The sequence below is a fragment of the Mauremys mutica genome, chromosome 8, assembly GCF_020497125.1.
Source record: "Mauremys mutica isolate MM-2020 ecotype Southern chromosome 8, ASM2049712v1, whole genome shotgun sequence".
NCBI lineage: Eukaryota > Metazoa > Chordata > Testudines > Geoemydidae > Mauremys > Mauremys mutica.
In genome coordinates this window covers 74645185-74671900 of record NC_059079.1, presented here as the reverse complement: position 1 = coordinate 74671900, position 26716 = coordinate 74645185, and the positions used below count along the sequence as shown (strand labels likewise).

Below are 26716 nucleotides of genomic sequence, written 5' to 3'. Positions count from 1 at the left end.
CTCCAAAGGGAGGAGAGACCTTTGCTTGACCTCACCTCCCAGAGGGCCAGTTCAGACGGGTACCTAGCAGGCTGGGAGTGTAGGTAGTAAGGGATCCACCATCCCAGGGCCCCATGCTCTGATGCCAGAAACCCTCTCCAGAATTGTCCAGCCCATCACGGAGGTCACAAAGAAAGGAAGGGAACAAGAAACGGCACCTGAGAACTTCCCCTGGAGCGACCAGGCCTTTCCTGGCTGCAAACTCAATGCCCCCTTTGTCACCTGACGCCCCAGGCAAATTGGTAACATAAATCTGTCACATCTTCTGAGTCACAGCATCAGCTACACCTGGGTGGTGCAGGAATAGGGGCCGGATTGACAGCCCTGGGGACTGACCTCATTATGTTAGCCATGGAACAAATGGGCAATGGCAGGGCAAGCACCCTCCAGGTGCCAGCATGCCCCACGCCTCCCAATCCTGGGCCTGCCGAGCTAGTCCAGCCAGGGGGCAATCAGGGAAAGCTGCAGTGGTGGTGTCATCACACGGAGAGCTCTCCACTCGCAACGGCACTGTAAAGTCCATCTAAGTCACAGGCCACCGGATGATAATGGCTTTCTATGACCTCTCCCTTCCCCTCCTTCCCTCGCCTGGCCAGTCTGTGGCAACCCTTCTCTTTCCAGGTCTGTTTCTCTACACTGCCCTTAAAGGTGACACGCAGACCCACTCAGTCCCCCACTGGTTGTTCAAACCTCATTGTACAAGCCAGAGCCATGGGGCTCCGTAACCCCTCAGCTCTCCAGCCCTCCACCCCAACCGTGCAGATGGGAATGTGCGGGGCTGCATCCCACCTCGTGCATTCCCCCACATTCAAGTCGTCTCCTGAGAGCTGGGGGTATGGAACAGATCCAGAACATGCAATGCTGTGGAGCAGGGAGAATTTTGCCTACACTAGGCCACCTTCCTCCCTGGAGTAACTCTGCTGAGTCCTCTGGGCTGACACCCGAGACCAATCTGGCCCCTGGGTTTTCCATCCAGCTCTTTCCCTTTCAGCACTCTCTGCAATTACAGGGCCAAGAGGGATCTGCAGAAAACTCAGGGACTGTGGGATTTTATAGCCCCTTACCCTGACACCACGCTCCCCGCCCAGCTCTGCAGGGTGACTTCCTTTCGGAGTTGTTCTTGTGAAGGTGGAGGGGGGAAGTGCCAGCCAATCCCTTGATCTATAAATAACCTCAGCTTAGCAACTGGACACAAACTAAACAGTCATGTAATCATGCAAATGATGCCACAGCACGCAGCAAAGCAGGAGACACCAGCTCAAGTCTGGGCTTGGGTTCCCTCCCCCCCAGGCCTGGGTGTTGAAAGGAATTAGCAGAGGCTGCAGAGCTAGTGTGCAGGCTCTATGGCGGCCCATAGCTCCCTGTTAGGCGGATTGTGCATCAGGTTAATGAGGGAGCCACTTGCCTGTTCTCCAAGCTGGAGGCAAAGTGCCACCTGGCAAATGTGGGGGGAAATGCCAGGCCTGAAAGGACATCTGTAATGATTAGGGCCCCTGGCAGCTTCCCTCCATAGATCTCAAAGGGTATTTCTTAATTAAAGCACATGCAGCACCCCTGAGGCCAGAAGGTCCTATTATCCCCATTTTAGAGATGCTTTCACTGTGGAATTATGCCTAAGATCATATTTTGTCAGTGGAAGAGCTGGGAATGGAGAACGGGAGATATCGCCCACACTCCTGCTCTAACCACTGTCCCATGCTGCTCTCTCTACCTGCATATTTTTAAAGCACTGGGTCTTTTCGCATTCGTCATCTTTTTCTAGATTCTCCATACCTACCTTCTTACCATGGATATAGGGCTCTATTGCATTTGCCCTACTGGGCCTGGTTTTCAGACCCCAGGGAGACATGTAGAAAGGTGTGCACAAATTTGTGCCTGATTTGTATGTGTACTGACGCAGGCACCTACATGGATCTGGATTTGCATGAATACACGGCCAGACAGACATCTTCACTAGACAGACAGCTCATGGGTATGTGAAAACCAGGCCCACAAAGGCTGCCGTGAAACTAGTGTTACCAGCACTCACAATTGCAAATTTAGTACTTTTCTTCAAACCCTAGCTCCTGGTGTCATGTGAATACAGGACAATCCCAGCTTTCATTTAAAAAAATAAGTGTTGCTAGCCCTCGTGGTGGCAGAAAAAAGCTTGAAAATGTGACTCAAAAGTTTTAAATCCAGCAGGCAAAGAAAAAGCCCCCCCCCCCCCATTTTTTTTATTATTTTCTAAAAATCTCATGATTTTAAATCAGTTTTTGTGGGCCTGACTCATGATTTCTGAATGTTGGGTTGGTACCAATGTGAGACCATGGCCTGGATCCCTCCCCATGTGCCGTGCAACAGGAGTAGCTGACTACACAGGACTGGCCCCATCTCCCGGGGCAGGACTGATGCCCTTGCACAACAACAGGGAACAGTGGCTGTTGGTTAACGTTAATCAGCTGGAGCATGGCCAGGAGCGAGCACAGATGGGGCTGTTCACAAGCATCCAGGGCTCGGCTTGGGACTTGCTTACTGCCTCTTGGGGCCTGGCCACTGCCATGGTGCAGAGCACAGATCACCATTCCAGTTTGTCAGGAGAAGCATTTTCCCCCAGATGCAAAATTGTACAATAGCCAGGGGGAGGGGAGTGAGGGTTCCCTTTGCTCTGAAGCATCATTTGTTGGCCATTGCTGGTGACCTAGTGGAGAACCGTCTGGGCCAGTGGTCTGACCTGCCCAGCCCAGCCCACCCCAATGGGCTGTTGCCCAAAGTGCTCTTTGCCCATTAGTATGTGCAGTGCAGGGTGCTGTAATGTACAATCTGACCTCTTGCACTCCCCGTGCAGCCCACAAACTCCCAGCGAGGCTGGGTCGTATTTCCCTTGGGAGTGAACCCCTGGTGGGTTTGCCTGGTCTCCGCAGTGCCTGCCGTTCTGGTCATCATCCTCATCTTCATGGACCAGCAAATCACCGCCGTCATCCTCAACCGCAAAGAATACAGGCTCCAGGTCAGTGTGGGGCAGGCCAGCCAGGGCATGGCAGGAGGCTGGCGGTGGGGATCTGGGTATAGTGGGAGGCTGGCAGTGCAGGGCAGGATGGCCCAGGCATGGTGGGAGGCTGGAGGTGCTGGGGATCTAGGTATAGTGGGAGGCTGGCAGTGCGGGGCAGGATGGCCCAGGCATGGTGAGAGGCTGGCAGTGTGGGGCAGGCCTGCCTGGGGATGGTGGGAGGCTGGCAGTGCAGGGCAGGCCGGCTTGGACATGATAGGAGATTGGCAGTCCTGGGGATTTGGGCATGGTGGGAGGCTGGTGATGTGGGACGGGCTGGCCCGGGCATGGCAAGAGGCTGGCAGTATGGGGCAGGCCGGCCCAGGCATGGCAGGAGGCTGGCAGTATGGGGCAGGCCAGCCCGGGCATGGCAGGAGGCTGGCAGTGTGGGGCAGGCCAGCCCAGGCATGGCGGGAGGCTGGCAGTGCGGGGCAGGCCTGCCCAGACATGGCGGGAGGCTGGCAATGCGGGGCAGGCCAGCCTGAGCACGGCAGGAGGCTGGTGGCACGGGGAAGGCTGACCTGGGGATGGGAGGATGGGCTGTATTAGAGGGAATCACATAGGCTTGTGCCCTGTTCAACACCTTGCGGGTTTCCTTAATCCCAGGGCTCCAGGGAAACAGTCGTGTCTGCCCAGAAATTGGCAGCCGGTAGGTTAAATCCCATCTGTTCTAGGGGCTCTGAGGGGCGGGGCTCGGGTTGCCAACTTTCTAATTGCACAAACCCAAACACCCTTGCCCCGCCCCCTTCCCTGCCCCTGCCCCTGCCCCTGCCCCAGCAAGGCCCTGACCCTTGTCTAGCCCCCTCTCCGAGGCTCGGTGCCCCACTCACACCATCCACCCCCCTCTGTCGCTCGCTCTCCCCCATCCTCACTTGCTCATTTTCGCTGGGCTGGTGCAGGGGGTTGGGGTCAAGGAGGGGGTGAGGGTGTTGGCCGGGGGTGCAGGCTCTGAGGTGGGGCCGCAGATGAGGGGTTTTGGGTGCAGGAGGGGGCTCTGGGCTGGTGGGGTGGGGCCAAGGGCTTCAGAGTGTGGGAGCGGGCTCCAGGCTGAGGCAGGGGATTGCGGTGTGGGAGGGGGGATGGGCTCTGGGCTGGGGGTGTGGGCTCTGGGGTGGGGCCAGAAATGAGGGGTTCAGGGTACAAGAGGGGAATCTGGGCGGGGGTTGGGGGCTGTGGTGCAGGAAGGGGTGAGGGCTCCGGCTGGGGGTGCAGGCTCTGGGGTGGGGTGAGGAATGAGGGGTTTAGGGTGCAGGTGGGGGCTCCAGGCTGGGGCAGGTGGTTGGGATGTGGGAGGGGTTTCAGGGTGCAGGCTCTGGGCAGCACTCACCTCAGGTGGCTCCACAGAAGCGGCGACATGTCCCTCAGCTCCTACGTGGAGGCATGGCCAGATGGCTCTGCACACTGCCTCTGCCCCCAGGCGCTGCCCCCGCAGCTCCCATTGGCCGCTGTTCTCCGCCAATGCGAACTGCAGAGTTGGCGCTTGGGTGGGGCAGGGGCAGCACATGGAGCCTCCGTGGCTGCCCCTATGCCTAGGAGCCAAGGGACATGTCACCGCTTCCGGAGAGCTGCATGGAGCCAAATAGGGAGCCTGCCAGCCCCGCGCCAACTGGACTTTTAACGGCCTGGTCAGCGGTGCTGACTGGAGCCACCAGGATCCCTTTTCAACCAGGCATTCCGGTCCAAAACCAGACACCTGGTCACTCTAGGTGGGGCTCCTTGCAGGCTCTGATCTGGAACCTTGCCCTAATGCACGGAGGGCAGGGCTGGGGAGGCATTGGGTGCAGGGGCCCTGCTCTAGGCTAGTCTCCCAAGCATTGGTGTCCAATGCAGTGTGAAGGGCTGGATTATCACGGGGTCACCTCCCCTGGGTTAAAGCGAATCAGACAGGAAAGGCTGATAATGCCAGGTCTCCATGTTAACAGGAGATGCAGCTTGCTGGTATTGTGTAGTGATGGGCACAGTGAGGTCTGTCTCTGAATGGAGTTCTGCCTCAGCGAGCCAGGCCCCAGAAGGGGGATGGGTGCCTGCAGACCTGGGGAGGGGCATGTTGCAGCTGCTCCCCGGCCCAATTTCTATCAGCATGAAGAATCTGGACTAATGCAAAACCAAATCCAACCCGGGGGCTGTCTGTGGGCTGGTGAAGGGCTCTCCCAGGGGAGTGCTGGGCCCTGCATGCCTGTCCCTGCATTTGGGGACATGGGGACATTTGAAAACAAAGGTATTATGCAAAATCAATGCACTGGCGGGGGGAGGGGCGCTTTCTTCCCCCCTCCCCTTGTCAGAAGGGAGGGAGCCAGGAATTCTCCCAGCTAATTGCCTGGTGGAGGCTCTCAGCCACTCAGGGACTGATCCTGTGAGGAGGTCACAGCCTCTGGCAAGGTGCTGAGTATTCTCAGTTGGCCCTGAAGTCACTGGGAGATGAAGTCACTCAGCAGTTCACAAGATCGAGCCCTTAGCTTGGGTCACGACAAAGCCCCTAAATCCACAGAGGCCTCTAAACACAGTGCTCTCCACATGACATCCCTCTGAGCCCTGGGACCCCTGGCAAAGCAAGGGCCAGCTCCTCCCATCATCCAGGGAAACAAGGACTTCCCCAGAGCCTTTCATGCTAGGATCTCAGCCCGCTTCTCCAATGCCAGGCCGCGTTGTCAGCTCCATTTTACAGCTGGGAAAAGTGAGGCCCAGAGAGACTAGTGACTTGCCCAGAGTTACACAGTGAATCAGTCAGGACTAAATGCCCAGTCTCCAGCCTCCCAGTGTCCTGATCTAAAACTAGGCCACACTGCCTCCCTTCAGACGATGCCAGCAAGGGACCTTTTCTTTGTGTTCCTCCCCTAGTCTCCCTAGCTTAGCTGCCTGTCTGTCCCTAGCATCCTGTGGCATCATTTGCCACAGGCACTGACATCCCAGCTGAACGTACTAGCAGGAACCTGTCTGGTTGAGAGAGTGCCAGCTTTCTCGCTGACATTGCTGTGCCGCTTGGCCCCGCCTTACCCAGGGCTGGGCCCTGCTGGCACTTGTTTTTCTCATGAGGTGTACTGAGGTTTTCCCTAACCTGCTCGCACAGGCACAAACTCAGAGCCAAGGACAAAGCCTTCTCCAATCATCAGACCTTGTGCTAAGACAAACAGGTTCATTGGGCCTGGGAACGCACCTGGTTTTGTTCAGCTGAGCTGGGATTGTGACTTATCCGATTGCTCTTGCTGTGCTTGTTCACCTCTCTGATGCATATCAGCTGCCCTCTGAAGGCATCTCCTTAAGAGTTACCAGCAGGAAGATACCCAGTCTCCTTCCTCCCTGGAACAAACCCCTGCAGCAGCTGTTGTGTTAGTCCGACTTCCCTGCCTGGTTCTGAAGGCTGGAGCGAAACGGCCAGCTTAGCTTTGGAGAAGAGAAGGAGAAATGAGCTGCAGTGCCAGAACTAGGTACAAGTAGGCCTTAGTAAACAAGCCCTGCTGCATTCGGCAGGAAGCCTCCAGAGGCTATGGCACAGGCTAGACTCACCCCCTAGAGCCAGATGAATGGTGGCAGAAACGGATTTGGGAATAACTTGGCAGAAAAAAGTACTGAGCTCAGTTCCCTGTGATTCCTGGGGTCAGAGCATAGTGTTTGTTCTTTGGGGATGTCTCCATGTGGATTCCGTTCTGGACTGTGGATGTGCTTCATGCACGTGAGCCTGGAGTCTGGATAGCAGTGTCTGTTGGGGCGCACCTGTGCTGTGCATGTCCTCCTACCCCCTGCCAGCTGACAGAATACCGTCACCATCCTTCAGTTCCTGCTTACAGCCCATGGCAGCAAGATGGAACCAAACCTGCTGCCCCTTCATGCTCTCTTGTCGTGCAGTGACTTAGGGTTCATTCCCTTAAAATGACATTCTTTCCTTCCTCAAACTTTTTTATTATTGTTTTTATTATTGTTTTGGCCACCACTACCACCTCATATGGCAGACTCAAAGCCTGCCAGTCCTGGGATGGTCCCATTCCTGGCCCTGCCAGGCAGAACTGCTGTTTATTTTGTTTAGGTGAGAGCCCCCCACCCCCATGCCTGACCAGCTCTATCTGCTGGTCTTTCTTGCCAAGAAGGAGAAACACCCAGGAGACATGAGACTAAAACCTTTTCTTCTGGAGCAGTCTAGGAGGGGCACTTTGGCACCCAGCAGAATGAACATCCAGCTCCAAGTCAGGCCCATTCACTTCAAAATCCACGTCATCAATGCCCCTGTCAGCCAGGCTGTGACTCCTAAAACCAGCACCAGTGTCTATAGCCCCGCCTTGAGGTGGAAGCCCTTCAGATTCTAACCTCAGACCAGAGAGAGAGAGAACCCACATACTTCCAGTAACAACCTGATGATTATTTTCCAAGAAAGGAACCCAGGTTCTCTTGAAGGAAACCACCTGCTTACAGGCTTTTTACAGGCTCAAGACAGGTTTGTGGTTCTTGAACTCCAGGATGCAAATTTCTGTATCGGGACCCATCTGGCCCATAAAAAGGTCACATTTCACAGTAGGGCCCAGCCACTATCAATACCATGTCATTAACAGTGAGAGTCTTCACAAAATGCATGGCTGTGGTGGCCACAGATGTAAGGAGACAAGGCATTCTTGTCTATCCATATCTAGATGATTGGCTGATCAAAGGCAGTCTCATCAGGATGTTACCACAGCCCTAAACATAGATTGTGACCTGTTCAGGGAGTTGGACCTGATAGTAAACTACAAAAAGTAATCACTCAACCCTTCACAGAGGATAGAGTTCATAGGCGCTCTCATCAACTCAAATTGGCAAAGGCATATCTTCCAGAAGAAAGATTTCAGTCTATACAGACAATATCCAACAACAAGATACATCCGTCAATTACATTGAGAAGCTGTCTCAAACTTTTAGGCCACATGTCATTTTGCACATGTGACACCACTAGCCCAACTTCACCTATCCCTGTTACAGGACTGGCTGAGGTCAGTGTGTCCCTATGAGACATCAAATGGACATGTATGTCATGATCCCAGCTCATATCCTGCCATCACTAGGATCAGGGGCGGCTCTAGGAATTTGGCCGTCCCAAGCAGGGCGGCACGCCGCAGGGGGCGCGCTGCCAGTCGTCGGTCCCGTGGTTCCAGGGGACCTCTTGCAGACGTGCCTGCGGAGGGCGCGCTGGTCCCGCGGCTCCGGTGGAGCATCTGCAGGCATGTCTGCAAGAGGTCCACCTGAGCCGCGGGACCAGCGAACCCTCCGCAGTCATGCCTGCGGGAGGTCCGCTGGTCCCGCGGCTCTGGTGGACCTCCCGCGGCATGACTGTGGAAGGTCCGCCGGAGCCGCCTGCCGCCCTGCCGGCAAAATGCCGCCCCAAGCGCGCGCTTGGCGCGCTGGGGTCTGGAGCCGGCCGTGACTAGGATGATGGACAGACTCACAGAATGTGTGGAGAAGAGTACCCTACTCTGCCTCTCCTCCTCCAAAGACACTGATCAGAGATCACATCGGGAACAGGGTGGGATGCTCACTGGAACCATCTCCAAATACAGGGAGTGTGATCCCAGCAAGAGATCGAACTGCATATAAACCTCTTGGAATGCAGGACAATCAGGTTAACCTGCAAATAATACCTACCAGCCTTAAGAAATTACGGCACACAGAACCCAACAGACAGCACATTTGCAATATATCTAAACAAGAGGGGAGTTGCCCATTCCTCACCACTGTGCCAAGAGGCACTCAAACTATGGACTTGGCGTTGACTTCCTAGGATTACTCCAATTGCTCTTGTCTCCCAGCAGCCAACAGCAAATTGGGGACAGATTGTCTGCTAAAACAATTATGGTCTCTGAAGAGCACCACCCTCAGACTGAGATTTCATCAGTGGGGAAATTCCACCACACAAAACATGATGTGTCTAGTCTTTTGCTCCAGAGTAGGCATGAACCCAGGCTGTGTGCAAGACACTGAATCCAGGTCTCATGTATGCATTTTGACCCCTCCCTCTGATACCCAGGGGGAAAGGGAAAATCAGTCAGGATACAGCTACACCAATCCTGATTGGCCGAGGCAGTTATGGCTGATATCTCGCCTCCGAATGTCAACACAGCCTCCGATGGCACTTCCAGACTGTCCAGACATAATATCACAGAGCTGAAATCAAATTCTTCACCCAGACCCAAACTCATTACACCTGATGGCCCAGATGCTGGCTGGTGAAGTGCTACTGACTGTTCCCATGACAAGTCCTACTGCACAGCAGGAAGCCCTCCACAAGGAAAACCTGCTCCTCGAAGTGGAGAAGGCTTTCAGTTTGGGCAGCCCAGCACAACCTTGATGCATTGGAACCCCCTGTTCCCAAGATATTTGATTACGTCCTGTACCTGGAATTCTCTGGACTCTCATTCAGTTCAACGAAGGTCCATTTTGCAGTGATTTTGCCATGCCATCCTCTCTTCCAGTCAGGCCCAGTATTCTCCCATCCTGCTGTTTCTAGGTTTTTAAAAGGATTGCTTCACACTTATCCACCAATCAGGGAGCTCCAACCTACCTGGGATCTCCATATTGTCCTTTCTGGTCTCCTGGAGCCCCATATTTGAGCCTTTTTCTGAAAGCTGTCTACACCACCATACTCGCAAGATGGCCATCACACCAGCATGTGAGCCCTGAGCTCTCCTCGTCCATCCTCCTTCCACACATTCCACAGGTGGTGGTGAGCCCTCATCCCAAGTTTATTCCCAAAGATGGCTTGGACTTTGAGTTAACTCAATCTATTCATTTTCTCTCCCTCACCCACAAGCCCCGCTGCTTCCTCGGAGAGAAAAAACTTCAGACCTTGGATGTCTCAAGGGCTTTGCTAAATTGCCTGGATAGGCCGAAGGGCTTTGTCCTGTCTCCCCTGCTGGGCTTCTGGAGCCATTTCTTCCAAGAGAGTGTCTACATGGATCACCCAGTGCAATTCAGGCTGCTCTCACATGATCAAGGGGATATTCCTCTGAGTATCAAAGCTTAGGCTGCCTCTTCTGTGAATTTCAGCAACATGCCCATACCTGAGATCTTCAAGGCAGCCATGCAGAGTCATACCCCCTCACCTTCATTAACCATGATTGCCCTCAGCGTGGCTGCAAGATAGGACAGCAGACAAAACATCCCAAAGAAGCACAGTTACCACAAGGTGTGTTGTTATTCTTTATCCTCAAGGAGTCGGGCTGCTGCTGGGTAGCTGTGAAAATGTTCCAAAATCCCAAATTTTAGCATGAATGATTTTTTGTCTGTAAATTTGTAGTGGAGAGCACATTATGTGTGATTCATTAGCCCCCTGTTCAGTACATCCAACCAGGATCAGGGACAAAATGTGACTTAAGCAACCAACCCCACCCCACTACTATAGTGACTAGAGCAGAGGAGGTGAACAGTTTGTGAACAATCCATGCTTTATGGATGATTGTTCCACAGCAAATCCTACTGAAGAATGAATACATGTGCATTATATTGGGATTTGATTACAAATGACAGGCTAACCAGAAAGAGGACTAGGTACATAATTAGACTCTGTCAGCTCAGGTCTTCACAGTGACTATGGTCATCACTCTACAATGCTAGTATTTTTATTTATAAGCCTTTGTAGCTTTCAGACAGACCAATGAACAGAAACAAAAAAGAACCAGAAACCATGAAGAGAAATATACCATCCATGAATAGTCTCAACAGACAGCATTAATAGCGGCTACCTTGTTATATAGAGACACTGGTCACTGGAATGTAGGGTGCACATGCATTCTGACTGGATCAGAAATTGGATCTCATCCTACACCTTGAGCCAATCAAGAACTAACAGGATCCTGACTGTATACATTTTCTTCTGTTTTCATTGAATTACTGCGAGCCAGTTGGCTTCAGGGGGCAGCAGGGGTGGGGCGGGGGGAGATTGTTTAATTATTTCCCTGTAGGTTAACTTTTTTTCCCCAAACATATATCAAGGGATCATTGTCCACTAGATAGCAATCTGATTGCCTAATTGGTTGGTGATGCTTGAGGGGCCAGATTTTTAAAGGTATTTAGGCACCTAAAGATGTGGATAGGTGTCTAGTGGGATTTGCAAAACCCCCAGGGCACCTGACTCCCAGCAATTTCCACCAGCAAAAATGAGACCCTTCCCACATGACCATCCCATGGTTAAAAGTCTTAGGATAGGCCTGGCAGTGTGAGCTGAAGATAAAATAAGGTTGTGTTAGCCCAAGGGAGGAAGCAAATCCCAGAGTCAAGGCTTCTTCACTGAGAATGTCCTACCCCCAGCCTCTAGCTAGGGTCTGTCAGTTCAGGTGCCTCCGCAGAGCCCAACTCCCCAGCAATGGCCCTTGGCTATATGCACAGAGCTCTTGCTACAGCCAGTAGGATCCATTGGAAACAAGCTGTAATCCTTGATTCCCCATTCCCTGCAGGCTGATGTCTCTCTGAGCACTGATGTGTCTCTCATTCCAGAAAGGGGCAGGTTTTCACCTGGATTTATTCTGCGTTTCCCTTCTGATGATCCTCACATCTGTGACGGGTCTCCCCTGGTATGTGTCTGCCACCGTCATCTCCCTGGCCCACATGGACAGCCTGAAAAAGGAGAGTACAACTTCTGCACCAGGAGAGCAGCCCAAGTTCCTGGGAATCAGGTATTGTTCCCCCCTCCCATTAAGCAAAATCACCTTGACAATTCCAGCTGGCGTGCTCTCCAAGGGCCAGGCTGACCCTGGAATTCCAGTGCTGAGTCGTGGTGAGCTCTATGGTGAATATTATTGGTAGAAATCACTAAACAACAAAGGGAAAATGTGTTCTGCTGATGATCTGGTTCTGAAAGTGCTCTGGGAATTGTCTTCCCAGCCAACCTGACTCCATGCTTCGGAGTGCAGGGTGCTATGTGAGTGAGGAAAGAAGCTCCCCTTCCCCAGCTCCTCACTGCACAGTTGGCCAGCTGAATTACGGGGGAATTTTGCATTCCTCTAAAGTACCAGGTACCAGCCACTGCTGCAGGTTGGGATTTTGGAACAGACATGTCGCTGATGTCTAGAAAACGAATGAATGGATGGGCACGCAATCAGATCCATCTGTCTGTCTAGTAGACAGTCAACTGGGAGTTTTGTGTTGACTAGATGCTCTCTACTCACTGGGCAGAGCTACATACTGTGCTACAACAGCAAGTACTAAGTGTGCATGGATTTTTTATTACCAGTTTTCACACCATGCTAAGGCACAGCTATCCGTGCAATAAGGCCATCGTATAGGGTGCTTGTAACCCCATACAATTCCCGAACAGTCTTTTGTCACTGTGCTGCAGGAGCCAACGACAGGGAAAAGTCTAGGACGATGGCAGAAGTTTTTTCCTTGACTCTTAGACATCATTTCTCCTTTTGCAATGCCTGGTTTGACTCTGAGGTAGGGAAGTGAAGGCTGGTGCTTCATAGCACCTGGTTCAGAGAAGAATAGCAAAGCAGAACAGGGGTTTCTGCACAAGCTCTTCCCAGAGGATGCCTGCAGCTCTATTTGGAGCACCTGTGTGCAGTTCCTTGCTTTGTTCACATTCAAGTTAGCCCTAGAGGCAAAGCGGAAATGGAGCATTAGCAGAGGCTTAGGGGATACTACAGACAGGGCTACTTGCAGCTAGGGCATCTTTGTACGGCACTGGAGCAGTGCACTGGCTGTTCTGCTCTGTATCTCTGTCCATAGATTGGGATGGGTAAGAGCTGTGGTTCAAACATGAAATACAAAGTGTCTAACAGCAGGAGTGTTTGTCTGCAGGGAGCAGAGACTGACTGGCCTGGTGGTCTTTATCCTCACTGGAGTGTCGGTTTTTTTGGCCCCGGTTCTCAAGGTAATAAAGCGTTTTTGGTTGACGTCATTATTATAGAAGTGGGAAAAGGTTGGACTATCAGTTAATTTTCACTCATCTAAGCCCAAGAAAGTACCATTCACCATCCCATATTGTAAAGGATGACTTGCACTCCCCCATCATCTTCCAGCCACAGCTCCTCCTCCAATTCACCCTCTCCTGTGCCATCTTCACTTCCTATTTTCCATATACAGGCCAAAGACCTCTCTCCACCATCCCCATTCCTGTGCTTATCAAGAGACCACAGCATGGTCACATTTTACCCTCCTCATACAGTCCCCATACACTCTCCACTCTATACTGCTCCACTACGGTATGTCTACACTTGGAATGGGAGGTGTAAATTCCAGCCTGAGGCGACATACCCACAAAATACAACAAAACCGTAGTGATCCTACCTGTGATTTGTCATCAGATGGACAATTCAGGGTATAGTGGGGGCATGGGGGCAGAGTTAAGGGTGTTTGTGGAACCTTTATTCAGAATTTCCTGACTTCCAAATTTTTGTGCTTTGAAAACTTTCTCTTACAGCAGAATTTCCTGGTTTTCAAATATTTGGATTTTGATACCCACAACTTTCTAGCAAGTTGTTTTCTGCAGTAGCTAATCTGTCTTTACCACCATAATGATATCTTAACCAAGTGTTCTGCGTAGGAATATATCCAAAGTTTGAATTCCTTATAACTCAAGCAATAACCATAAAACTAAACTGCTGTGTCTGAAATGAAACAACCAAATGGGCTGGCCATACTTGAAGACTGATCTTATGGAAGATGATTACATTCTATAAGTTTTTGTAAGGAAAGCTACATCTGACCATGCTGATGCTTCTCACTTGATTTCTCCAGTATATCCCTATGCCTGTGCTGTATGGAGTCTTTCTTTACATGGGCGTGGCCGCTCTTAACAGTATCCAGGTGAGTACAGATCCACAGAGGTCAATCACCTTGACATTTCTGCACCAGTTTCTCAATGTTCTCAATATGTGGGTTGAATTCAGGGGATGTAACATTTTTGCTCAGTTCCAGCTCTAGCCATACGTTGTGGCATGGGGGCTTATTTATAAACTTGTTAATGTTTCGGGGGGAGGTGAGAGGGTGACATCACAATTGTATTGCGCAGGTCATCCCAAACAAATGCTGATAAACCCCCTATCCCACTACCCTGGGTATTGTCTAGGTGTCCCATCTGTTACAGAAAACCTATTGTAGAGAATTTAAACACACACATTTATTAGGGTGATTTTCTGTGTCTTCTCACCAATAAAGGTGGGTGTTTGGGGATATGTCTACACAGCAAAAAAAAAATCCCACGGCAGCAAGTCTCAGAGCCTGGGTCAGCTGACTTGGACACATGCTGCGGGGCTCAAAATAGCAGTGTTAGATGCTTGGGCTGGAGCCCGGGCTCTGAGACCCAGCAAAGGGTGTGGATCTGAGTGCCATGTCTCCAGCCTGCGTAAGAAACATCTTTACTGCTATCTGTAGCCCCATAGCATGAGCCCCACCACCCTGGGTCAGTTGAGCCAGGTTCTGAGACTTGCTGCTGTGGGTTTTTGTTTTTTTGTTTGGTTTTTTGGGTTCCTGGTGCAGGGCTGGCTTTTGCCTTTCCTGGGCCCTAGGGCGGTGTGATTTCAAGGGGGAAATTCCACATTTGGAGGGAGAGGAGGGAAAATTTCTGGGGCAGGTTGACAAAAGGAGGCTGGTTGGAGCTGCACTGGGCACTGGAACATTAGAAAGAGTCCCATGGAGCTCGATTAGGGAGCAGAGTGCAGGCAAGGCACTCAAAGGCATATGCTAGAGAAATGTGGCCCAAGATGGTGCCATTTATCATGGATAGGCATCACGCACTAAGATGGGTAGAGGGGTGTGAATGGGGATGGATGGATAGATTTTATCACTTAGATAGAGGAAAGGTGATATTAAAAGAGCCATGTAATAAACGGCATTTATATTACATCTTTGAATGCCTCAACTGCCCTATTGCCAATATTCCAACCCTCTGGACAATTTCAAACTGCTATGGGTTTTTTGTTTGTTTGTTTCTGTAGAAAAATGTCCTGCCCCAGAAATCTCTCTTTCTTTCCCTAAATGGGGCATTTCCCCCCAAAATGACCCCACCTTGAGGCATGGGATGGGAAATATCCATCCCGAACCTGTGCCAGGTTGGAAGCCTGGCATTCTGCAAACTGTTAGTGCTAGAAGCTGGAGGTTTATCTGATTGGAAAGGGGAGATTCCCAGCTTTCTAATAGGGGACACAGCATGGAAGGGTCTGAGATATCAGTCCTTGAAATCACAATATTTATAGAAAAGCTATTTTAGGCCAGGTTTAGATGCATCTAACATTCCCCTTGTTTGTAGGCAGCCAGCTCCCACTGTTGGACCCATGGATTCAATGTACAAATAAAAGAAATACACCCTCTCTAAAACACTCTGAAAATAGCTGGTCTGTAGCACATGTGGCAGATGGCGGAGTGTGGGTGGTAGAAAGGGTTTATTGGCTTTGGTTTGGCATGACCTGCCTAACTCGCTTGTGATTTCAGCATCCCAGTCTCATGCCAATAAAACTGTTCTGCCCCCCTGCCCATCAGGTATTCCCTATTAGCGGTGGGTCTGTCGAGGGCTCATATGTTACAGCAAAGCTATTGGAGAAAGATCTTTAGAGAGTCCTTTACAAATGGCCTGTCCTAGCCCTCATTTGTCTGTCCCAACTCTAAAGAGACCCAGCCAGCATCTAAACTGATCCGAGTGCCTGGTCTCAGTGCTACTGCGCTGGAGGGTCTGTGCTAGAGCCGAGAAGCTGCCAGCACAAGCACTCTAGAAACAGTGCCAGCATGGAGGAGCTGGTGCCAGGGGGCTTTGCTTTTAGCTGGGACTTTCTGTCTCCAGAGTCTTTTCATTTTGCTCTTAGCCCAACAGGGCAGTTGCTGTAATGATTAACCCCTCTGTGCTCACTGAACTGAGCAGGCTGAAATAACAGGAGACATCTCTGGGCGATGGTATGGTTAGAGGTGACTGGCGAAGGATGAGACAAGTCAGGTTTCAGCCCTTCTCTGCATCATTGTGATGAATAATAAGGCCTCAGAGAAGCGGCAGCTGGAAGGATAAGGGTTTTGGTGGGAGGGGATTTTTAGTTTAGTTTTGCTTTTTTTTAATATTACCTGAAAAGCATCAGGGATATTATCTCCTGTCTTTCCTGGTTTTGCTGGAGGACTCCTTGGATAGCTCAGTGCTGTGGCCTTGGAGCTTTCTCAGCCCTTCACGGAAAGGGCAGGGTGTTCAGACTCTTAAAGAGAGAGAGAGAGCGAGAGCGAAAGAGAGCTTCTCGCCTAAGGGTTTGAGTCAAGTGTTAACAAAAACAAGCAAAAACAGAGTGTAAACAGTCTGAATAAAAATCCCTTCCTCTCTCGATCACTCTGGGTTCACCTCCACGCTCTCTGTGACTTCAGAACCCTGCCAGTTCTTCAGGCAGCCATGGAGCCTTCCCGGAACAACATGATTGATAAGACCTCGATTTCTAATGGAAATATAAAGTGGGAGTCCTTTTTCCTTTGTGATAAAACCCTTCCAGGCACAATCTCATTTTGCCGCCTTGGCTAGCTCTGTGGTTCAGGAGAGCCTGCCTCTCTCTTTCTGTGTGTGTGTGTGTCTCTCTCTCTCACACACACACACACGCACGCACATACAGAGCTGAAAGTAAATCAGAGCTGCTGCAAGTGAGTGAAATTGAGAGAGAGAGAAGAAGAATTTTGTCCTGTGATGTATGCTTCTGACTGTTGGATGGAACTCCTACTAGACTGCCAGGAGCTGAAGACTGCAGTATGTCTAGTGTTGCCAGCTCTTGTGATTGTATTGCAAGCCTTGTGATAGTCAGTGTTTTTCATAAAGCCCAAACTCCTGGAGGCATGTAATTAAGAGAGAATCTGTTTTCATTTAAAAAAAAACAAACCAACCCTTCTTCCTTGCAGAGAAGCTTGAAATCATGACCCAAGTTAGGGCTGGCAGCACCACATGTTGTTGGAAAGATTTTCCCCAGGCAGGTTTCCAATCTGAGCTTGCTGTAGGACTTCAGTGGGGTTTATGGCATGTTAATCAGCATAGCAGAATTTTCCTAAAGTGTTCCTTCTTAGTATAGGAAATGTCTGTGGGACTACTTTACCCAGAATCCTTAGCGGGAAGTTGGGGTTGGGGTTTGGAGTGTGAAAAGCAAAGCCTGGCAGATTGCAATCTGCAGACCTGAGGGTCTCAGACTCTCCTTACCAGAAATAAATCCCCCAGATGAGCATAGAATATATCCTGGGAACCTCAGTGTCCTGTCTCATTCCTGGGCCAGGGGCTCACCCACTTGGCACCTTGTGACCTGTTTGCCCTTGTTCCATTTCAGTTCATGGACAGAATCCAGCTCCTTCTGATGCCTGCCAAACACCAGCCTGACTTCATGTACCTTCGCCACGTCCCCCTGCGCCGAGTGCACCTATTCACCCTCATTCAGATGCTCTGCCTGGCTGCACTGTGGATCCTCAAGTCAACCGTAGCTGCCATTATTTTCCCAGTGATGGTAGGAGGTCCTTGTATCTGGGCAGTGACAGGCTCACTGTGCCCCCGCTAGGCTGGGTGGCTTTCTCCTTACATAGAAGGGGAGCACTTGTTGATCTGCATCTCCCACCCAGGTCCCACTTTGGTATGGCCCAGAAATAGCCAAGTCCCAGGCCTCAGACAACCCTAGATCCTGTCTCTTGGGCTTCCTCCCTCTCCCGTCCTATGAAGTGCTCACGATTCCCATTAGACAAGGCCCTCCAGGCTTGCTCGAGAGAATGGGCTGCCAAAGGGATCAGCTCCCACTTTCTACCCAAGGGTGTGAGAGACCTACAATGTGCCTTGGCTTCCCAGACAAACAGCCCGATGCCATATGTGTAGAACTGCCCTTGATGAGCATCTGGAAACTCCAGCTGCTGCAGGAACTCTGAGGCCTCCCTACTGATTGGAGTGGGCTGTACCTGTGCTCTACAATGGCTCCTGTGCAGTCCAAGATCGCAGTACTAACTGTCAATGCCGTGCCAGCTCTAGGACCGAGACCCTGCTGGCTGTATGTTCTCACATGGCAGCTGAGGGCTGCTGGGATGTCTCTGCTGTCTGAAGGTGGTAACCAGGCCTGGTTTGGAAAGCTTCAGACCTGAAGGGTGGAATCTCCATTGCTGGAGGCATCTAGGGCCTGCTCCTGCTCCTACTGAAGGCACAGTGTTGTCACTGACTTCACTGATTGCAATAATGGGATAGGTTCTCAAATGGGGACCTGGGGTGAACTGACATAAGACTCAATCCTACACTGGATAGGGATGTGAGCCACTTCAGTAATAATACTTTGCACCTATATAGCAGCTTGCATCCAAAGACCTCAAAAAAACAACAACAATTAAATACTAATTTAGCCTTGCACCCCTGCAATATATTATCCCCATATTACAGATGGGAGAACTTAGGCACTGAGCAGCACTGGGTCTTGCCTTAGGGCTCACAGCAAGTAAATGGTAAAGTCAGAATAGAACTCAGGAGTCCTGACTCCCACGCTGTGACCACTGAACTACACTCCCTGGGGGTCACTAATTGTTCCCATCCTTTGCACGATGCTTACTTGACCCTTTGGTTTGGCCCCAGCTCCTGGCGCTGGTGGGGATCCGGAAGGCGATGGAGTGCATCTTCTCCCAGCAGGACCTCAGCTGGCTGGATGACATCATGCCAGAAAAAGACAGGAAGGAGGAAGAAGAAAAACTGCAGAGGAGCCAGGAGAAGGAGGAGAGTGACAGTGAGGATGTAAGTGGGGCAGGAAAGAGCCATTTGCCTCAAATGTCGTTACACAGATACACAGACACAGAGGGCAGGGAGGCATTCCCCTCGCTGTGGGCGGGAGTGGGGACTGGCCTCTCTCACCTGCTGGAGAAGCGCCATCATGGGCACGCTGCCCCTTCGGCCTCAGTTCAGGCAGAGAGAGCTGATCGCCTGTCACAGGGGCCTCCATCGGGTCCAGCGAGGCAGGCTGAGTGAACAGACTTGCTGAGGAGGCAGCAACAGTGTGAGGGGGAAGAGAGGGAGGAGATGCTCCTTCTCCACTGGGGCTCCTTGGAGAGGAATGATCCTAATGTGTGTCTAAGGAGGGCTCCAGCACAGAGTGTCTGAGGGGAGGGAGGGACTTTGGATGGAGACTGTAGCTTCCCCATGAGCAACAGTGCCCAAGAGGCTGCCTCGATCCCATTCCAACCTTGGGGCCTGTAGATGTGCGGACTCACCCCTGCAGTGCCTCCTGCTGGTCTCTCAGGGAATTAGCTCTTTTTCCAGCCAGGAGTGCCCTCTGCAGGCCAGTGATCCACCTGTTCTCTGGCCCCGTGTCCCTCCCTGGACCCTGGTGCCCTTTTACCTGGGGTGCTGCCCCCTGGCAGTAACCCCTCAGTCTTAGGGTCTCCCCTCCCCAGGGAACCCCCACCCACTATTCCCACCTCACCTCAGTATAAGGCTACTGCCAGTCATCATCTAGCCCCACACCCTGGGGCAGACTGCAGTATCCGCCTACTCATCACTGGCAAGGAGGGTTTGGACCTGCTGCCTTGGCCTACCCTTGGGCTGCCCTCTGCAACCCCCAGTACCTTTTAGCCCAATGCTAGGCCACAGCCTGGGACTTTCCAGGCTGGAGCTCCCCAGCTCCTCAGCCTCTTCCCAGCCCTGCTCAGGTACTTTGTCCAGTGGTGGATTAACAAATTTGGTGCCACTAGGCCCTCAAAAAATTGCCATCCCACCAGCTCACCTCTGCTCCCCCACGGTAAGCCTGGGAGGGAGGGAGGGGGGAGAAGGGGAGTTGTGGCGTGCTTGGGGGATGGCAGCGGTGGAGTGGAGGTGAGCTGGGGTGGGGAGTGGTTCCCAGCCCCCCCGGGTTACTCCCCGCACCCACGGGCCCTAGCTCACCTCTGCTCTGCCTCCTCCAAGCGCACTGCTACTCACTTCTCCCTCCCTCCCAGCGCTTTCGCATGGCAAGCCTGGGAGGGAGGGGGGAGAAGGGAAGCATGGCTTGCCTAGGGGAGGAGGCGGGCAGGGATTTGGGGAAGGGGCGGAGTTGGGGAGGGGTCACGAGCAAATTTGCCACCCCTGCAAATTTGTTGGCCTTGGCGATAATATGCCGCTGACTTTGTCTCTAGCTCCCTGCAGCCAGGCCCTTCTCCCTCTACAGGCAGAAGGAGACTATCTGGGCTCCTGGCTCACTGCCTCTTATAGGGGCCAGCTGGGCCTGATTGGGGCCTGGCCACAGCTGAGCTTACTTTCCCCCAATCAGCCCAGGCTTCTCGCCCCAGCCACAGCCCTCTCCTGGGCTGTTTCAAGCCCTTCAGGGCAGGAGCAGGGGACCACCCTGCAACAGGGCCCCACAGCTCACCTCTGTCAGGAGCAGTGGATGCTGGGAGTTCTTTGGAGCTTCATTTTCTATTGGAAAGGCAGGCTGAGCACGGCAGGACTTTGCTGTGGTTCGGACAGACACAAATATTGGCACGAGGATCCCACTCACAGCCAGCAATACTGGGGGTCTTCGGGAAGGGCTTCTCTGGAGCCTTTCTGGGGCTGGAGTTACCATAGGATCAAGCAGCCAGGCCTTTCTCATCACAGGGGATATGACAGACGGTAGCAAAGTGGCCAGCACAGACCTGCTATGAATGCCTGATGAAGCAGTAAATTATTTAGCGTGCTAGCACCAGAGCTGGGCAAGGCACCAGGCGCCAGTACTCTCCTAGTAGCTCTGAAAGGCTTTGGATGCAGTCCCTCAGGACATTCACACAAGCAAACCAGGGAAATGTGATCTAGATGGAATTACTAGTAAGTGAGTGCACAACTGGTTGAAAGACCGTAGTCAAAGAGCAGCTATCAATGGCTTGCTGTCAAACTGGGAGGGTTTATCTAGTGGAGTCTCACAGGGCTCAGTCCTGGATCCACTGCTAATCAGTATTTTCATTAGTGACTTCCATAGTGGAGTGGAGAGTGCTATAACACTGGTGGATGACACCAGACTGGGAAGGGTTGCATGCACTTTGGGGGACAGGATTAGAATTCAAAACCACCTTGCAACGGAGCACTTCCCCGCTCGTCCCAAAAATCAGTCAGAGACCGCTTAATATGCAAGCACCAGTGCCCTTTTATTCCTTGTGTCAGTTCCCACCACCGTTTATATACAGTCCATTCCAGCCAGCTCCCTGGGAGAGAGCTAGCTTCTTCCACCAGCTAGGCACTACAGCCACTAGCTCCTCCCGTTCCTGTTCCCCCACCCTTCTGCGTCCTTCCCGCCAGCTTTATATAGCCTCCTGGCTAACAAGGCCCGCAGGTGTTTTTCCTTAAGCCCTTTGGTGAGCCACACCCAGCCAGTACCAATTAATACCCCTTAATCAGAGCTGGGCTAACAGGGGCCTGGCCAGAAGCTTTTTGGCCAGCACCCTGTTACACACCTGGACAAATTGGAGAATTGGTCTGAAATCAACAAGATTAAATTGAATAAAGATAACTGCAAAGTACTTCGCTTAGGAAGGAAAATCAAATGCACAACCACAAAATGGGGAATAACTGGCTAGGGGTAGTATTGCTAAAAAGAATCTGGGGGTTACAGTGGATCACAAACTCAATATGAGTCAACAAAACGATGCAGTTGTGAAAAAGGCTAAAATCACATTAGGAGTGTCATGTGTAAGGCATTGGAGGTAACTGTCCTTGTCTACTCGGCACTGGTGAGGCCTCAGCTGGAGTACTGTGTCCAGTTCTGGGCACCACACTTTAGGAGAGATGTGGACAAATTGGAGAGATTCCAGAGGAGAGCAACAAAAATGAGACAAGGTTTAGAAAACCTGACTTGTGAGTAAAGGTTAAAAAAGCTGGACATGTTTCATCTTGAGAAAAGAAAACTGAGGGGGGACCTGATGACAGTCTTCACACATTTTAAGGATTGTTCTAAAGAAGACATTGATCAATTGTTCTCCATGCCCACTGAAGGTAGGACAAGAAGCAAAGGGCTTAATCTGCAGCAAGGGAAATTCAGGTTAGATATGAGGAAAAACTTGCTAACTCTTATGATAGTTAAGCTCTGGAACAGGCTTCCAAGGGAGGTCATGGAGTTCCCATCATTGGAAGCTTTTAAAAACAGGATGGACAAACACCTGTCAGGCCTGGTCTTGATTTATTTGGTGCTGCCACAGCTCAGGGACTGGATTTGATGACCTCTCGAGGTCCCTTCCAGCCCTACATTTCTGTGATTCTGTCCTAAGATCCTGAGGTGTTCCTGGTCCCTCGAGGGGTGGTGGAGGAGACTGCCATCAGGAATACAACAGCCGAGGAGCTCTGAGTTCTTTGCTTCATGAAGCCTCCGAGCAGCCCTGTGAGTTAGGTCTAAGTCCCATATCACAGAGAGGGGAAATGAGGCACAAAAATGATAAGTCCAACGTTTTCAAAAGTGGCCTCTCTTCTTGGGAACCTAAATTTCTGGGCATCTATCTTGAGATGCCAGTGCCACCTCCTCAGACATGCAGAGCACACACAACTGCAGCCACGGTCAGTGAGAGCCGCAGAGTGCACCACTTCTGAGAAGATCAGGCCCTAGGCGGCTGAAGGCGGGTACCCAAGACCAGAGGCCACTTTTGAGGCTGAGTGACCTCCCAAAGCCATGCCGTGCTAGGGCTGGATGGGTAATGGATTTTCCCACTTGCCAGTGATTCCCAAAAAACGTAATCAGGGAGAAAACTAGTTTCAGGTCAGACCATAACCAATTATTTTTACCTTTCAGAAAGAAGTTGTTTTGGGTTGAATCAAATATTTCATTTAGATTTTGAGCATTTTTTATGTTTAATGTTTTTACTAATAAAGTTAAAGGAAATCTTGAAACAGAAAGTCGTTTCCACTTGAAAAATCAAAATAGTTTGATTTTTTTCTAATGTTTTTTGTTTGTTTGGGTTTTTTAACCAAAACAATTTGGTGAAATCGACATGGATTCACAAAATGGGGCGGGGTCCCCACATCTGCGTTGTTCACTGAAAAAAAAACAACATTGGTCAAAGTATTTCACCCAGCTCTGGTGGGTAGTTGAGGTAGGATTAGAACCCAGGACTCTCTAATCCCTACTTTAGCCACATGTACCATGCTCTAGAGTGAGTTAGTCATACCTCTGCCATAGGGAGGACTCACTGCCAAAGCCACAGTAAACACTGTTGTAGCCTGTCTGAGCAAGGCTAAGCGGCAGGTTGCAATAAAGAAGCTCACTTAGGCAGACAGCATGATTCTGCGTGAAGAATGCAGCTCTCTGCCGCTGGAAGTGTTTGAATGATGCTCCACAGTCAGTGGACAAGCCGGTAATGCCTGCCTTGGCCTCTGCTTCTTTCCTACAGTCTGAATTCCTGTACCAGGAAAAAGGACCAGAAATCAATATCTCTGTGAATTAGAGGAATCCAGCCTCGCGGATGGGACAAGGCGAAAGGTGAGGGACAGTAACTCACACGATGCACCTCATCTGGGTGGTGGTGAGCCAGCTGTGCTGCTCCTGTCCCTGTGTGTAGTCATAAGGAGCATGAACACCTGCAGCCTCCTGGGGAAGAGCGGGCGCTTAGCACCTCAGAACATCAGGCACCGGGAAGTCTGCAGGAGCAGGATGGGTCACTCCTGACAGAGAGTACCTTACCTGCATTAGCTCACAACTCCCTCCACACCTTGCAGGGCTGGGGCTGGTCCTGCTGCCACATGGAACACTTCACATCCTCACAATACACAATAGGATCTGTCCTCTGGGTTCTCCCTTAGACACCTAGGGCCTGCTTATCCCACCCAGCACAACCAGGGCGAGCCGCAGCTGAGCTGGGGTACGCCTTCTGCCAGCTTCACCTGGGACATTTGGCAGCGCAGGAGGTGAGTGCCCCTAGGCAGCGCAGTGAGCCAAGTGTAGCCAGATCACTTGTTAGCATGGCAGGTGACTGTACCCCGAGTGTTGTGTTCCATTGGGCGGCTGCAACAGCATCCCAGTGGGTGTGGTTCATGCTGTGTACATGGTATGTTCAGCAGCAGGAAGCATGCAGCCCTGCTGACATAACCGGTGCATCTTGCAAAACACTGGCTGCATTGCATGGTGGATGCGGACACACCTAGTTTATTTGGCAGCATCCTGGCACTTGCGCTCCTCTGTGCAACCGCAGCATGGCAAGGCTGTTCTTCCAGACAGGCCCAGACCATGCAGCACATGGCAGCGGCCCTCCCTCAGGTGCGCCTGCACCATTAGGCAGCCAGGCAGGTGCACTTCAGCAGGTGAACTGGGTCGATCAGGAGCAAACAAGGAATTCATAGCTACAGTACCAAAGGTTACATGTCTTTGAACACTCCCCTAATCACAGCAGCTGCCACAGGGTCGCACAGGCAGGGCAAGGCAGGGCACGTTCCAGAGCGCTGGAAGGAGGCCCACGCTGCAGTAGTGGGATTTCTAAAAGTGTCAGAGGAGGAGCCACTTGTTCTGGAAGGCCAGGCCGAAGGAGCAGAGCACACTGAGCTTTCCTAAAGGCAGCTGCATGGGAGGACAGGTTTAGTGAAGCTTTCTGAAGGCCTTGCCAACATTTTCAAAGGACTCTCCCATGTGACAGCTGCTGGCCTTCAGTGAAGGAAAGCAGGATGTGTGACTCCCAGGTGGAGCCTGGCCAGGCTCCTCTCACCCGGCTGTAGGGGTTGCTGGGGAGTGTCCTAAGTGAGGCAGGAGGTGGGATCAGCAATTGCTGGGAACTGAGCAAGGAATTGGGATGAGAGTTCTTGTCTCCAAATCTCTGTCCATTGTGCTGGGGGTTCTGTTTTGTAAGTGGAACAGAGCAGCAGAACTAGACAGCTGACAATTCTTGGTTCATCTAACAAATACCAAGGATTGTAATGCAAACAGTAGAGCAACACAGTCTGCTCTAGTGTCAGCTGGGGCTCCGCACGGTGACTGGATCAAGGGCATCAATGTCCCTTGCCAATAAACAATAGTCTCATGTGATTTTCTTCCCCCTACATGACTTCTGTGTTGGGCAGGGAGTGTTTTCTGATGGTCTCATGCACGTGGGAAGCAGACGACTTACATTTCTGGGAAGAGGTTGATCTTCAGACCTCCATCGACATCCCAGGAACTGAGCATGGCTGGTGCATGGATGGTTTAAAGGGAAGATGCAATGCAGGGAACAAGTGTTTTTAAGCTTAAAATTCTGGAACAAAATGGACACAGCAGTCTCTCTCCCTCTGACATAACCTGCTGTGCTGGGTAGGATGCCATTACCAAATACCTTTCCTGCATAGTCCCTGACTGGATACCATGAGTTGTTTGCAGTGTTGTTATAGCCATGTAGGTCCCAGGATATTAGAGACAATGTGGGTGAGGTAATAGCTTTTATTGGACCAACTTCCTTTGGTGAAAGAGACAACAGAAGATTTGAAGAGCTCTGTGTAAGCACACAAGCTTGTCTCTTTCCCCATCTACCTTGTCTCTCTGGACACTGTCAGCTAACTCCTGTCTGCCACTGGGTAGCTTAACAAAACCAACAATGTATGTAACTATTGTTCTATTTATTAAAGTGCTGCAATTCCTCTATTAAGTGGATCCCCTGCTTGTGAGCACTCTAGAATCATGCAATTAAAATGAAACCAGAGACTTTTTGAAACTGGTTCATTTCCCTACTCGTTGGATTCTGCATAGTTGGGAAGAACTGTTAGTACCAGTAACAATCTTTCCAATGTCAGAGTCTCACCAAACGCTGCTGTTCTCCTACAGAGCAAGAAATAAAGCCTCCCCAGCCCGCTCTGCTGTCCTGCCGCATCTCCACTGTCAGAGTGCTCCAGATTTCTCAAAGGGAGCGTATTTGACTACAAGGAGGTGGCTGGACTCACACTCTACTGCAACTTGTGAAAATCTCTCCCTAGGGCATGTTCAGCTTGTCACCAGAATTCCTTCCCCAGGGTGCCCTTTAGGCTCTGGGCAGGTCCCCAGCACTCAGCCAGGCCACTGCTCTGCAAAGTCTGAGTGGTTTTCCCACTCCACTTCCAGTCCTAAAAGACTCCACCCTCTGACCAGGTCCTGGGTAGGACTCCTGCCCCTTCCCGGGTTGTCAGAACAAAAGGGGAATTAAAACAAAGGCATAATCCCACCGCCGAGTTAAAGCTGCTCCTTTGGGGAGTCCATCAGGCTGTGGCCCTAAACTGAGTTCTCAGGGAAATATAGAGGAATAGTCCCCTCTCAAGGTGAGCTGGCGGCAGTCATCCAAGGAGCTCCTGCCTCCAGAGGTAAAGATCTGCTCTCCTCCCTGGTCTACCCTCCACTGAGCTGGGTCTCCCTTGTAAGCTCCTGCCTCCACTGTTGACTTGTCTCACAAGTGTGTCAAGGCGGGGCTACCAGAGCCCACATTAACTCATTAACCCCCCATTAACCAGCATGGGGTCTGTATACCCCATCACAAGCTCTAAACAGCACCCAGGCACACCCCATGGAAATCCCCAGGAGCAAACCTCTCAGGGAGTTATTGCTACACCGCATCAAGCTGGGGCTCAGTGCGGACACATTCCATCACAGCTGGCCATAGAATTCTACACCATGCACCATGACAATATGGGTGGGCAGGCCATGTGGAGTACAGGTCCCAGCAAAGCTACTGCATTGAAATGGAGCATGGCATGCTGGGACCTGTAGTCTCCATCGGTTTAATTTCTGTATTAAAGGTGGAGAATGCTGCAGTTTCCTCCATTTTATGCCAAGTAGTTCCAGTTTTTAAGCGGGCACCTTATAATTGTGACTGCCC

General features: G+C 51.4%; 1 protein-coding gene across 3 annotated transcripts in view; it reads left to right on the top strand.

The window, feature by feature from the left end:
- The window catches only part of SLC4A9 (solute carrier family 4 member 9), a 53658-nt gene extending 28220 nt beyond the window's left edge, over nt 1-25438 (top strand). Inside the window, exons 15-22 of one of the 3 annotated variants that reach the window (XM_045028297.1) lie at nt 2867-3028; nt 11519-11697; nt 12821-12893; nt 13760-13828; nt 17293-17466; nt 18615-18719; nt 23306-23394; nt 24963-25438. In XM_045028297.1, the coding sequence (XP_044884232.1) occupies nt 2867-3028; nt 11519-11697; nt 12821-12893; nt 13760-13828; nt 17293-17466; nt 18615-18719; nt 23306-23359 (816 nt within the window). In that variant the 3' untranslated portion in view covers nt 23360-23394; nt 24963-25438. Of the gene's footprint in view, nt 1-2866; nt 3029-3673; nt 3717-11518; nt 11698-12820; nt 12894-13759; nt 13829-17292; nt 17467-18563; nt 18720-23305; nt 23395-24962 lie in introns of those variants that run through there. The other 2 variants (XM_045028296.1, XM_045028298.1) reach the window with 2 other exon arrangements.
- Nucleotides 25439-26716: the final 1278 nt, after the last annotated feature.